Below are 12,755 nucleotides of genomic sequence, written 5' to 3' on the forward strand. Positions count from 1 at the left end.
TTGTGCATATATACCACAGCTTCTTGATCCAGATATCTGTTTTTGGCATTTAGGTTGTTTCTGTATTTTAGTTATTGTAAATAGTGCTGCAATGAATTAATGTTTTTGTGTACTTAGCATAGATTTCTGGGTCATGTGGCAGATCCATTTTTAGTAATTTGAGGATCTTCCACACAGCTGTCCATAGCAGTTGGACCAGTTTGCATTACACCAGCAATGTAAAATGGTTCCTTTTTCTCCACATCCTTGCCAGCATTTGTTGTTGTTAGTTTATTTTTTTTAAGATTTGTTTATGCATGCAAGAATCGGGGTACAGGCCAGAGGTGTGGGGGGGTGAGAGGATTCACTAGAGTCAGAGTGGGGAACAGAAAAGGCAGATTGACTGAAATACACTGCTGAGGGCGGCAGAGGGGGTGGCAGGAGAGGTGTGCTGTGCCATGTGGGTCACCTCCCTGGCCAGGGATTGAACTTGTGCTGCAGTGGCTGCAGATAGCTTCATAGGTTGCATCTTAAACCCTTGCACCACCAGTTGTAGTCCTCATAATTCTCCCAACACCACAGCACCCATGAACGATCACCATATTCCCTTGTTCTCGTCTCTCACCTTTTTAAAAATTTTAAATTATTATTATTTTTAATTTTATATATTTTTTACATCATTTTTCAGTTTTGCACAGTGTATGCATTTTCATATTGGTTATAGTCCCCATACAATTCCCACCTCCCCTTGTTTGATCCTACTCCCTCCTCCCCCCCACTGTAGTGTGTCTCTGGTTTATAGTTGCTTGTTGATTTTGATTTTTACTTTATTATAATTAGTCTTTTTCCTGGTCCCTTATTTAGGTTTTCTAAATTCCTGCTATGAGTGAGACTATCTGGTATTTTTCTTTTTCTTTCTGGCTTATTTCGCTGAGCAGGAACCCTTCCAGCTCCATCCATGTTGCTGCAAATGGCATGAGTTTATCTTTTTTGATTGCTGAGTAATATTCCTTTGTGTATATGTACCACATCTTCTTGATTTTGACCCTTCTCTGCCTTCTCCCCTGCTGTGTGCCTCACATCTATGGTTAGTCTGCAAGTTTTGTCATTTTCCTGATCTTTTGTTCGGTCTTCTTTCATTCCACCTATAAATGACTCACCTGATACTTTTTTCTTTTCCTCTTTTCTTAGTTTGCTTAGCATAATCTCTTCTAGCTCCATCCACGTTGCTGCAAATGTCATGTTTTTTAATTGCTGCATAGTATTCAATTGTGATATATTATTGGTATTTGTTTTGTGACTGAGAGTGTGGTCCTTCTTGAGTATGTGCCATGTGCACTTAAAAAATAAATACTCTGTTTTTTGGGTGGTGTAGTGCCTGCAAATGTCAATGAGGTCGATTTGTTCTATTTCTTTACTTAAAGCTATTGTGTCCCTATTTGTTTTCTGCCTAGTTGATATATTGGTGAAAGTGGAGTGTTGAAGTGCCTGCCACAGGCATGTTTTTTCCAATGTCAGTTTTCAGAGTTGCTAGTTGCCTAATATTTTTTGGTGCTTCTTCCTTTGGTGAGTTTAGCTGTTAAGTGTTATATATTCTTGGGCCTCCCCAGTGGCACAGTGGGTTGAGCACAGCAGGTTGAGCACAGGGCTGTGAAGTAATCTGCAGCCTCTGCAGTGCCAGTTCGATTCCCAGCCGGCCAGGGAGAAACCCAAAGGCATGGCAGACCTCTCCTGTTTCACTCTCTTCTCCCCTCAGCAGTATACTTTCGTCCTTCTGCCTGTTCTGCTCCCTGCTCTGTCTCTGGTGAATTCTCTTACCCTCCTGCACCTGTGGCCTCTACCCCAGTGCTTGTATAAATAAATAAATCTTTAAAAAAAAGAAATTTGAAAAAAATGTTATATATTCTTCATGTATTGTTCTCTTAAGCTAGTGTCCCTTCCTGTCTCTTGTATTTTTTTAAAAGATTTATTTATTTATACAAGAACTGGGGTACAGTCAGAGATGCGGGAAGGTGAGAGAATTCACCAGAGACAGAGCGGGGAACGGCCGGGAATTGAACCTGCGCTGCAGAGGGTGTGGACAGTTTCACAGCGTGGCGCTCAACTCACTGCGCCACCAAGGAGGCCCCCTGTCTCTTGTATTTTTTAAGAGAAAATCTATTTGTTCTGAGAAAAGTTTGACTTTCCTTGTATTCTATTGTGTGCCATTTCTTGTAGGATTATTTTCCAGCCCCTTACATTGAGCTTATGTTTGTCTGTGGAATTTAGGTGTGTCTTTGGAGATGGCAGGACATTGGATTTTGTTTTTCAATCCAATTAGATACTCTGTGTCATTGAATTGGAGAGCTCAGTCTAGAGTCTACAATGATTATTGATAGTTCAAAGTCTGTTGCTGCCATTCATTCTTAATTTTCACTTCTAAGTTTTCAGTACTCTATTTTTTGCCTCAACTGCAATCTTTTTTTTTTTTTTAATAAATTTTTTTTTAAAGATTTATTTGTTTATACAAGCACTGGGTACAGTCAGAAGCGCGGGAGGGTGAGAGAATTCACCAGAACCAGAGCGGGGAGCAGAACAGGCAGACTGACGAAGTACACTGCTGAGGGGAGCAGCGGGCAAGGCAGGAGAGGTCTGCGCGCCATGTGGGACCCTCACCGGTGGCCGGGGATTGAACCAGCGCTGCAGAGGCTGCGGGCAGCTTTGCAGCCCAGCGCTCAACCGCTGCGCCACCAGGGGAGGCCCTCAACTGCAATCTTTTGCCTGAAGTCACTGTAGGTTTTTCATTGGCTATATAAATTTATCAAGAAAAGCCTGCTTATTTTGTGTTGTAAGTTTTGAGCTGGGCAAAAAAGGGCAAACATTTCGTGTCATCAGTCTTTTTTATGAGATCTATCAAGAGTTCGCCTTTATACACTGGCAAGTGTATCTCTCACTTCTTTCAAAACATTTGTTTATATCTATAATTATCATGCTTATCTATTTAATTACTTCTGTAACATATGCCACTTCCTCATCCACCAAGAGTAATTAGAAACCTTGTCATTGATAGTCACATAATATTCTAACACTTAGAAGTATACCTGGCAATACTACCCATGACAATCATATGCTGAGTTAATGAATAAAATGACACATTAGATTCTGCATGTGGTGCATTATATTGGTTTATTGTATAAGATTCCCTTCTTAGATTGTAAACCTTTTTCTTTAATTCAAAATATATAAGAAGGAAATAGAAAATATGGAATTTTCATATTGGATAAAATACTACTCAAAAGAATTACACAAAGTTGTAAAATACTGCTCATATACTGGTCATGCAGAAAAAAACACAAGACATTTAGAAAAGTCTGTATAAATATGATATCAAATAAATATGATAATCCTCTTATCTACAGAGACCAAATACTGGGACATAACATTTACTTTTAATATTCCCTTAGAAAATGGAAATGTACTTTCACCTTTATTTAAAGTTATAGTGATGATTTCAATCACAGGATTCAGTATTTATTATCCATATATCCATAAGAGAAATATCTTCTGTAGTAAGATAAATGAAAGACTGTTGCTTCAACAGCAATTTGGTGTGGTATTTTGTCTGATATGAATGTGTAATTTTGCACTTTCACACTTTTTTTTTTAGCAATTTGTTAATATTATTAGGTGTGAACACATTTTGTAATTGCAATATGCTATTTCAGATATTTATTCAGAATTATATCTGTATAGAGCTTTATCAGAAACTGCATCTATATTTTCATCTCACTTCAAATTATTTTTAAATGGTCAGGATATAAACACAAACACACATATATATCATTATGATCCATAAGTAAGACTTAAAGGAGTATTTGTTATGAAGATGTTTTTCTCTTTAAGAGCTTCATCAGTGCATTTTGCACTTCCTTATTCCTCAGACTATAAATAAGGGGATTCAACATGGGAATCACAATGGTGTAAAATACAGAAGTGACTTTCTCCTGGGTGGCTGAGCTACTGGAAGCAGGTTTGAGATACATGAACATGAGAGATCCATAAAAAATAAGAACAGCTGTCAAATGGGAGGCACAGGTGCTGAAAGCTTTGGACCTTCCCTCTTTAGATTGGATGCGGAGGATGCTGGAGAGGATGTAGCCATATGAAATGATGATTGTTAGGATAGTGGCGATCAAGTTAAATCCACCAACAATAAAAGTTAAAAGTTCTTCAATATACGTGCTGGAACAGGAGAGTTTCATAAGGGGAATGGCATCACAATAATAATGTTTAATGATATTTGATCCACAGAAATCCAAACTTAACAAACAACTTTCATAAATCATGGTTTGGATAAAACCTATGGAGAAGACAGCAGCCACCAGCAGAGAACAGACCCGCGGGGACATGATAACATTGTAGAGCAGAGGGCTGCAGATGGCGACATAGCGATCATAGGCCATTGCTGCCAACATGTAGAACTCAGAAACGGCAAGCATACAAAATAAAAAAAACTGAGTCATGCATCCAGAATAGGAGATTGCTTTATCTCTGCTTAAAAACCCTATCAACATTTGAGGCACAATGACAGAAGAGTAGCAGAAATCTAAAGAAGACAAACTACTGAGGAAATAGTACATGGGAATGTGAAGTTGAGGACTCAACCCAATTATGGAGATCATGCCAAGATTTCCCACCACTGTAATTATGTAAATCCCCAAGAAGAGGAAGAAAAGGGGCAGTTGAAGCTCCGGTTGGTCAGTTAATCCTGAAAGAAGAAAGTCGGTCACTGTGGACTGATTTCTTATACCCATTCTCCTGTGGAAATCTGTGGAGTTCAAAGAGGAAAGAGCCCAATGAGATAGGGAGAGACCCAGGTCAGATCCTATTCCCCGAATCCAGGTTTCCTTATAACTTGTAGCCTGTTCTTTGCCTCCACTGAGGACAGGTTCTCACTAGGAAGTCAGCCTCGGGTAAAACAATCGGTAAGCACCTGTCCACCTGTCATTTTAGGAATCGTGCATAAATTTTCATATCCTATCCAGTGTCTCAAATTCTAGCAAAGTATAAAAGCTTTCACTCCAGAGTAAGAAAGAAGACTAATATTAAAAACCATGAAGTTGGCTTTCTAAAGCACATCAGCTAAGGAGGGGCAAAATGATAAGGCAGTGGGCTGAGAAAATGCTTTCCCGGAGGACACATTTGACTGTGTGTGACCCTGTTTCCAGGATTTTAACAGAGGAGGTGTCTCTTGTTAAGGCCAATAATAATTTAGGGGCAAGGTTTCCAAGTGTGTTCAGCAGAGTATTATTAATTCTGGAACTGTGGTAATATATGTACATGAAATCAGTATCCCAGGATCCTATGATTTGAGACATCCAAAGTTAAACAAGTTTCTTAACTGGAGGATATTTCACAACCTCCAAAATAACATAACCCACAGTGTTTTTTTTTTTTTTTTAATTCTTAAAGTCTTTTATCGCCCCCCCCCAGGGTTTATTATTTTTTATTATTTATTTATTTATTTATTTTTTAATAATAAATTTTATTTTTATATTCCCCATACATTTGCAACTCCCTTATTTTGACCCCAATCCCCCCCTCCCGCCCCCATCCCCCATAGAGTGTCTCTGATTCATAGTTTTTTGTTGATTTTGATTTTCACTTTCTTATAGTTATTCATTTTCCTGGTCCCTTATTTAAGTTTTCTACATTCCTGCTATGAGTGAGACCATCCGGTATTTTTCTTTTTCTTTCTGGCTTATTTCGCTGAGCATGATCCCTTCCAGCTCCATCCATGTTGCTGCAAGTTGCATGTGTTTATCTTTTTTGAATGCTGAGTAATATTTCATGGTGTATATGCACCACATCTTCTTGATCCAGTCATCTATTTTTGGGCATTTGGGTTGTTTCCAAAGCTTAGCTATTGTAAATAGTGCTGCTGTAAACATAGGGGTGCAGGTGCTCTTTGGAATTGATGTTTCTGAACCCACAGTATTTTTGAAATTTTAGTGACCATCTCCCTCACCCACTTAGAAAAAAACACATTTTAACACTATATGTCTTAGAGCAAGTAGAAACCTGAGTTTTTAATTCATACATACCCTCAACTTATTCTAATCATAAATTGACTTTCTGGTCAGGTTAATATTCTCCCTACACTTCAGTAAAGCTGGATGATAGAATAGCCATCCACCGACATATTTCTTTCTTTCTTTTTTTAAGATTTATTTATTTATGCATGCACGAACTGAGGTGTAGGCTAGAGGTGAGGAGGGGGTGAGAGGATTTACCAGAGAGAGTGGGGAGCAGAACAGGCAGATCCACTGAAACACACTGCTGAGGGGAGCAGCGTGCGAGACAGGAGGGGTCTGCTGTACCATGTGGGTTGCTCCCTGGTGGGCTGGAGATGGAACTGGTGCTGCAGTGGCTGGCAATCACTTGATAGCGCTGTGTCTTTAACCCCCGCGCCACCAGGGAGGCCCTGTTTCTTTTTCTTTTTCTTTTTTTTTTTGTACAGAAGAACTGGGGTATAGGCCAGGGTGTGGGGGAGGGGCCAGGTGCGAAGATTCAGCTAAGACAGGGTAGGAAGCAAAACAGGCAGATTTACTGAAATACACTGCTAAGGGGACAGTGAGTGAAACGTGACGGTCTGCTGAGGTGTATGTGGGTTAGCACCCTGGCCTGGCATCAAACTCATGACCTAGTGGTGATAGCGCTGAGACTTAACCCCATCAGGGAGGCCCCTAGCTTGTGTCTGACCTCTGAATCTCTGATCATATTCTGGTCCAGGTAACCCACTTACAAGAACACTGACAGGACTTAGTGCACTTCTACCAGTGCTGCCAGTTGCTTGCTACAAAGCAAGCAATCGGGTATTTGTGTTTTGAAAGGAGGTTCCTGCCTGACACTTCCTGACTTACTCGGGATTCTCCCAGGAGGGGGCAAAGGTGGCACATGTGGGAGCTGCCTGTTCCAGGTTCAGTTAGGCTTTATGTTAAAAAATCTGATCTTTAGGGGCGGAGCAACATGGCGGCGAGGAGACGCTGCGAGTAAGATCTCCCATTAAAAAAAGTGAATAGGGAGGAAAAGCGGCAGGTCCCAGTGAGAACTGGGACACGGAAGATAAACGGGTGACGCCAGCGAACTGCCGGAAGAAGAAACTGGCCATAAAAGAGGACTAGAAGGGAGGGAAGCGCAGAACCCTGCTCCCCTCCCCCGCCCACAGAGGCGGCACTCTCCCACCCGCAGAGAGGAGGAAAACAACAAACTGAAACGACCAACAAGAACAAACGACGCAGCAAGCGGGACTGGGAGTGGAAAGGAACTATTGCAGTCACCACACCCCGTGAACGGGAGCTGTGGAGAACCCTGCAGGATCTGCCGCGGAGGTGAGCTCCGGGCGCCATTGAAGAGAGCCCCGCCCAGGAGGAGACCAGCACCAGCACACAGCCCCGGCCGCCCAGTAAGCCTGCGCGGAAAGCAGAAAAACAGGCGCGGAGCGGGATTGCGCGGAAAAGTGGCGCGGATCGCGCTGAAAAGCAGTGCGGTTGAAAAGCAAACGCGGATCCAGATCGGATCACAGCTGCCCAGGTCCCCGCGCCTGCGACCTAGGCTTGCGGGGAGAGGGCGGAGGCCCTCCCTGAGTGAGCAGGAACCAGGCGCCCAGGCAGGGGAGCGGGATTCAAAAGGCGCCATTCCCGCGCCACTTAACTGGGCTACAGCCCGCGTCCTGGAACTGAGGGCTTTGGAACTGAGACCCGGGGCACGAAACTAGGGGCGTGGGTTCCCCACGACGGTGGGGCACAAGGCAGACACAGCACCCCAAAGCCGTTGAGGTGTACCCTACCATTCCCGCTCTATTCCCTGTCCCACGGGGTGGAAAATCAGCTCCCCAAGGGCTCTAGGAGAGATCTCTGGTGCCACCTAGCGTCTTGAAGCCAGCAGAGGCTCCTGAAGGAGCTAGTGGCCAGCTGGGGAGTTAGCCCACGCCGGGCCCCTTCCGAACAAGTAGTCTGAGCCCACAGGGAGAGCGAGCACCCACAGCTGGGGCAGACCAGGCGCGCAGAAGAGTGTGCCTGAGACCGGACGCGCAGGGAGCGTGTCCCACATCACCATTATAGAATAGGGACATTTCTTCAGTAAAGACTACCTGCAGAAGGCTTCCTCAGGAGCCAGAGGTGAGCGGGGGAAGTTCGCCCACGCCAGACCCCCTCTGGCCTGCAGTCCAAGCCCAGAGGGGGAGCAGGAACCCACTGCCGGGGCGGACCAGGCGCACAGGGGAGTGTGTCCCCACATCGGCATTGTAGAACAGGGACCTTTCTCCAGTAAAGACTGCTTGAAACTGACAGATGACTCCTGGAGGAACCAGAGGGGATCAGAGAAGCCCACCCAAGATGCCGGCCAGTCCCAACAACACAGTGTCCCAACGCATACGGCAAATTAGAAAACAGACAGTAGGGAGGAGGAGAACCACACGCAACTAGAAACTCTCCAGAGAAAAAGCACAACCACAAAAAAGAAAACCAGCCCCCAGATTGCAACGACAGTAACTTGGAAGAACTTCTGAGCCTTCCAGAAAGAGAATTTAAAATTGCCGTGATTAAAAAACTGACAGAAGTCATAAAGGAAAACAATGATAAGGGAAAAATAATCAACGATCAGAAGAATGAAATTGAGTCCCTAAAGAGGGAAGTAAAGAAATGCAGGAGATCAAAGAATTAATGGAAGAACTAAAGAATTCTGGGAAAAGCAATGAAAGCAGAATTGATGAAATGGAAGAACGAATAAGTACTCTTGAAGACACAGAAATAAAAAAGAACCAAAACAGAAAAGGAAAGAGAAGTACGAAGGAAAAAGAATGAAGAAAGACTTCGGGAACTATCTGACTCCATGAGGAAAGGAAATATAAGAGTTATAGGAATACCAGAAGGAGAGGAGAGAGAAGTAGGAACAGAGAAAATATTCAAAGAGATAATTGAAGAGAACTTCCCAAATGTGAAGGAGGAGCTGAAAATTGATATACAAGAAGCAAGAAGAACACCAAACTTCCACGATGAAAGGAAAAATACAGTAAGACACATAATAGTAAAGCTCCCAAGAATCCAGGACAAGGAAAAAATAATGAAGCTGGCAAGAGGGAAGAAACAGATAACATTCAAAGGAAACCAATCAGGCTGACATCAGACTTCTCCGAAGAAACACTACGGGCAAGGAAAGAGTGGAGGGACATAGTCAACAGACTCCAAGAAAACAGATGCCAACCAAGAATACTCTATCCCGCAAAGCTCTCCTTCCTCTTTGAAGAAAGAATATGGACTTCCCAGACAAACAGAAACTCCGGAATTTCATTGCAACTAAACCCCACTCCAAAAATACTACAAGGAGTCCTAAAGCCAGAACCTCAGAGGGACGAATAACAATGAAAGAAGGCCAAAAAAAAAAAGTTATTAAAAGAATAAATAAATAAAATCAAAGGAAAGACAAACACAATGGCAAATACAGATGTTAACATATCAATATTAACTCTAAATGTAAATGGACTAAACTCTTCAATAAAAAGACACAGAGTTGCAGCCTGGATTAAGAAACAAAACCCAACCTTTTGCTGTCTCCAGGAAACACATTTAGCTACAAAAGAAAAATAGGTTCAAAGTTAAAGGATGGAAAACAATCCTACAAGCAAATGGACCAAAAAGAAAGCAGGAACAGCTATACTTATATCAGATAAAACAGATTTCAAACTCAAAAAGATAAAAAGAGACCCAATGGTCACTACATTATGATCAAGGGGACAATACTTCAAGAAGAAATAACACTCATTAACATATACTCACCAAACGAAGGAGCACCAAAATATATCAGACAACTGTTATCCTCTCTGAAAACAGACATCAGAGAAAACACATACGTAGTGGGAGACTTCAACACACCACTATCAACAATGGATAGATCAACAAGACAAAAATAAGTAAAGAAACCAAAGCTCTAAATAAGGACCTAGAGCAATTGGGCTTAACAGACATCTATAGAACACTAAACCCAAAAAAACGGAGTACACATTTTTCTCAAGCACACACGGATCATTCTCCAGGATCGATCACATACTGGGGCACAAGACAACATCAAAGATACACCAAGATTGAAATCGTATCAACCATCTTTTCTGACCATGAAGGCATCAAACTAGAAATAAACCATAAAAAGAAGGCAAGGAACTTTCCTACCTCATGGAGATAAAAACCACACTACTGGAAGACCACTGGACTAATGGAGATGAAATAAGAAATTAAAAAATTTTTGAATTGAACGACAAGGAGGACACCAATATCCTAAATGTATGGGATGCAGCAAAAGCAGTAATAAGAGGAAAATATATAGCAATAGAAGCTCACATCAAGAAACAAGAAAGAACTCAAAGAAACAACCTAATCTCGAAGCTCAAAGATCTAGAAAAAGAACAACAAAAAAACCCCGAAACCAGTAGAAGAAAAGAAATAATAAAAACCAAAGCAGAAATAAATGAAATTGAAACTAAAAAAACAATCCAAAAGATCAATGAAACCAAGAGCTGGTTCTTTGAAAAAATCAATAAAATAGACAAACCCCTAGCCAGGCTCACAAAGGAAAAAAGGGAGAAAGCACAATAAACGGATCATCAATGAAAAGAGGAGAAATCACAACGGACACAGCAAAATCAAAAGAATAATCAGTAACTACTATGAAGAGTTATATGGAAACAAGTTTAACAATCTAGAGGAGATGGACAAATTCCTACAACTCTACAATCACCCAAAGCTAGATAAAGAAGAAATGAGCACCTAAACAGACCAATTACTATTAGCGGAATTGAAATGGTAATCAAAAACCTCCCCCAAAACAAAGCCCAGGACCTGATGGATTACAAATGAATTCTACCAAACATTCAGAGACGAATAGTGCCTATTCCTTCACAAACTTTCTTCCAAAAATTGAGAAGGAAGGGACAATACCAAACACGTTCTATGAAGCCAACATTACATATACCAAAACCGAACAAGGACAACACAAAAAAGGAAAACTACAGGCCAATCTCCCTAATGAACACTGATGCAAAAATCCTGAATAAAATTTTAGCCATCAGAATCCAACAATTATCCATATGATAATTCCACCACGGACCAAGTAGGATTCATTCCAAGGACACAGGATGGTTTTAATATCCGAAAATCAATTCATGTTATCCAACACATCACAAAAAGAAATATAAAAACCATATGATAATATCAATAGATGCTGAGAAAGCTTTTGACAAAGTGCAACACCCATTCATGATAAAAGCCCTTGAAATTCTTGGGATACAAGGAACATACCTTAACATCATAAAGGCCATCTATGACAAGCCAACAGCCAGTATCATTCTCAATGGTGAAAAGCTGAAAGCAATTCCATTAAGATCTGGAACAAGACAAGGATGTCCACTCTCACCACTGCTTTTCAATATAATACTGGAAGTCCTAGCCAGGGCAATAAGACAAGATAATGACATCCAAGGAATCCAAATAGGAAAAGAAGAAGTCAAACTATCACTATTTGCAGACGATATGATATTATACATAGAGAACCCCAAAAACTCCACAGAAAAGCTAATTCAACTCATCAATCAGTTCAGTAAAGTGGCAGGATACAAAATCAACACGCAAAAGTCAGTAGCCTTCCTATACACAAACAATAAATCTGAAGAAGAAGAAATCAAAAAAACCATCCCTTTCGTTATTGAAACAAAAAAAATCAAATATTTGGAATAAACCTAACAAAAGAGGTAAAGGACCTATACAAAGAAAACTATAAAACACTGTTAAAAGAAATAGAAGAAGACACAAAAAAATGGAGAGATATTCCCTGCTCATGGATTGGAAGAATAAACATTATTAAAATGGCCATCCTTCCGAAAGCAATATACAGATTCAATGCTATTCCAATCAAAATTTCAATGTCATTCTTCAAAGAAATAGAACAATTATTGATGAAATTCATATGGAATCACAAAAAACCCCGAATAGCCAAAGCTCTCCTGAAAAAAAAAGAAGGGAATGGAGGCATCACACTCCCAGACTTCAAACTATACTACAAAGCCATAATCATCAAAACTGCATGGTATTGGAACAAGAACAGACATACAGACCAATGGAATCGAATAGAAAATCCAGAAATAAACCCACAGATTTATGGTCAACTAATCTTTGACAAAGGAGCAAAGACTATGCATTGGAGCAAAGAAAGTTTGTTCAATAAATGGTGCTGGGAAAACTGGGTCGCTACATGCAAAAGAATGAAGCTTGACCACTACCTCACACCATACACAAAAATCAACTCAAAATGGATTAAAGAATTAGACATAAGACCTGAAACCATAAAATATATAGAAGGAAATATAGGCGAAACACTACGTGATTTGCACATCAAAGACATCTTTACAGACACATCACCCAAAGCAGTGATAGTGAAGGCAAAGATAAACAGCTGGGACTACATCAAATTAAAGAGCTTCTGCACAGCAAAAGAGACAATAACAAAAATAAAGAGAAACCCCACCAACTGGGAGAACATTTTTTCACCCAACACTAATGATAAAGGACTGATCACAAAAATCTGCAAAGAGCTGATGAGACTCAACAACAACAAAGAAAATAATCCAGTCAAAAAATGGGCAGAAGAGCTAAAAAGAAACTTCTCTGAAGAGGAAATGCAAATGGCCAACAGGCATATGAAAAAATGTTCAACATCACTTGCCATCAGGGAAATGCAAATCAAAACTA

General features: G+C 40.9%; 2 protein-coding genes across 5 annotated transcripts in view; one reads left to right on the forward strand and one right to left on the reverse strand.

The window, feature by feature from the left end:
- Nucleotides 1-12,755, forward strand: part of LOC119240793 (olfactory receptor 4D5) — a 388,728-nt gene that overhangs the window by 256,594 nt on the left and 119,379 nt on the right. The window lies entirely within an intron of this gene.
- On the reverse strand, nt 3,837-4,772 carry LOC119239908 (olfactory receptor 8D4-like). The gene has a single exon (XM_037504301.1). The coding sequence runs from the start codon at nt 4,770-4,772 to the stop codon at nt 3,837-3,839; it is 936 nt and encodes a 311-aa protein (XP_037360198.1).

This window comes from Talpa occidentalis, unplaced genomic scaffold (genome assembly GCF_014898055.3).
Source record: "Talpa occidentalis isolate TD23 unplaced genomic scaffold, MPIMG_talOcc4v2.1 talOcc4.12, whole genome shotgun sequence".
NCBI classification, from domain to species: domain Eukaryota; kingdom Metazoa; phylum Chordata; class Mammalia; order Eulipotyphla; family Talpidae; genus Talpa; species Talpa occidentalis.

What these genes read in the sequence shown, in the direction of transcription:
- LOC119239908 (XM_037504301.1), bottom strand. Translation starts at nt 4,772, where the DNA reads ATGGGTATAAGAAATCAGTCCACAGTGACCGACTTTCTTCTTTCAGGA.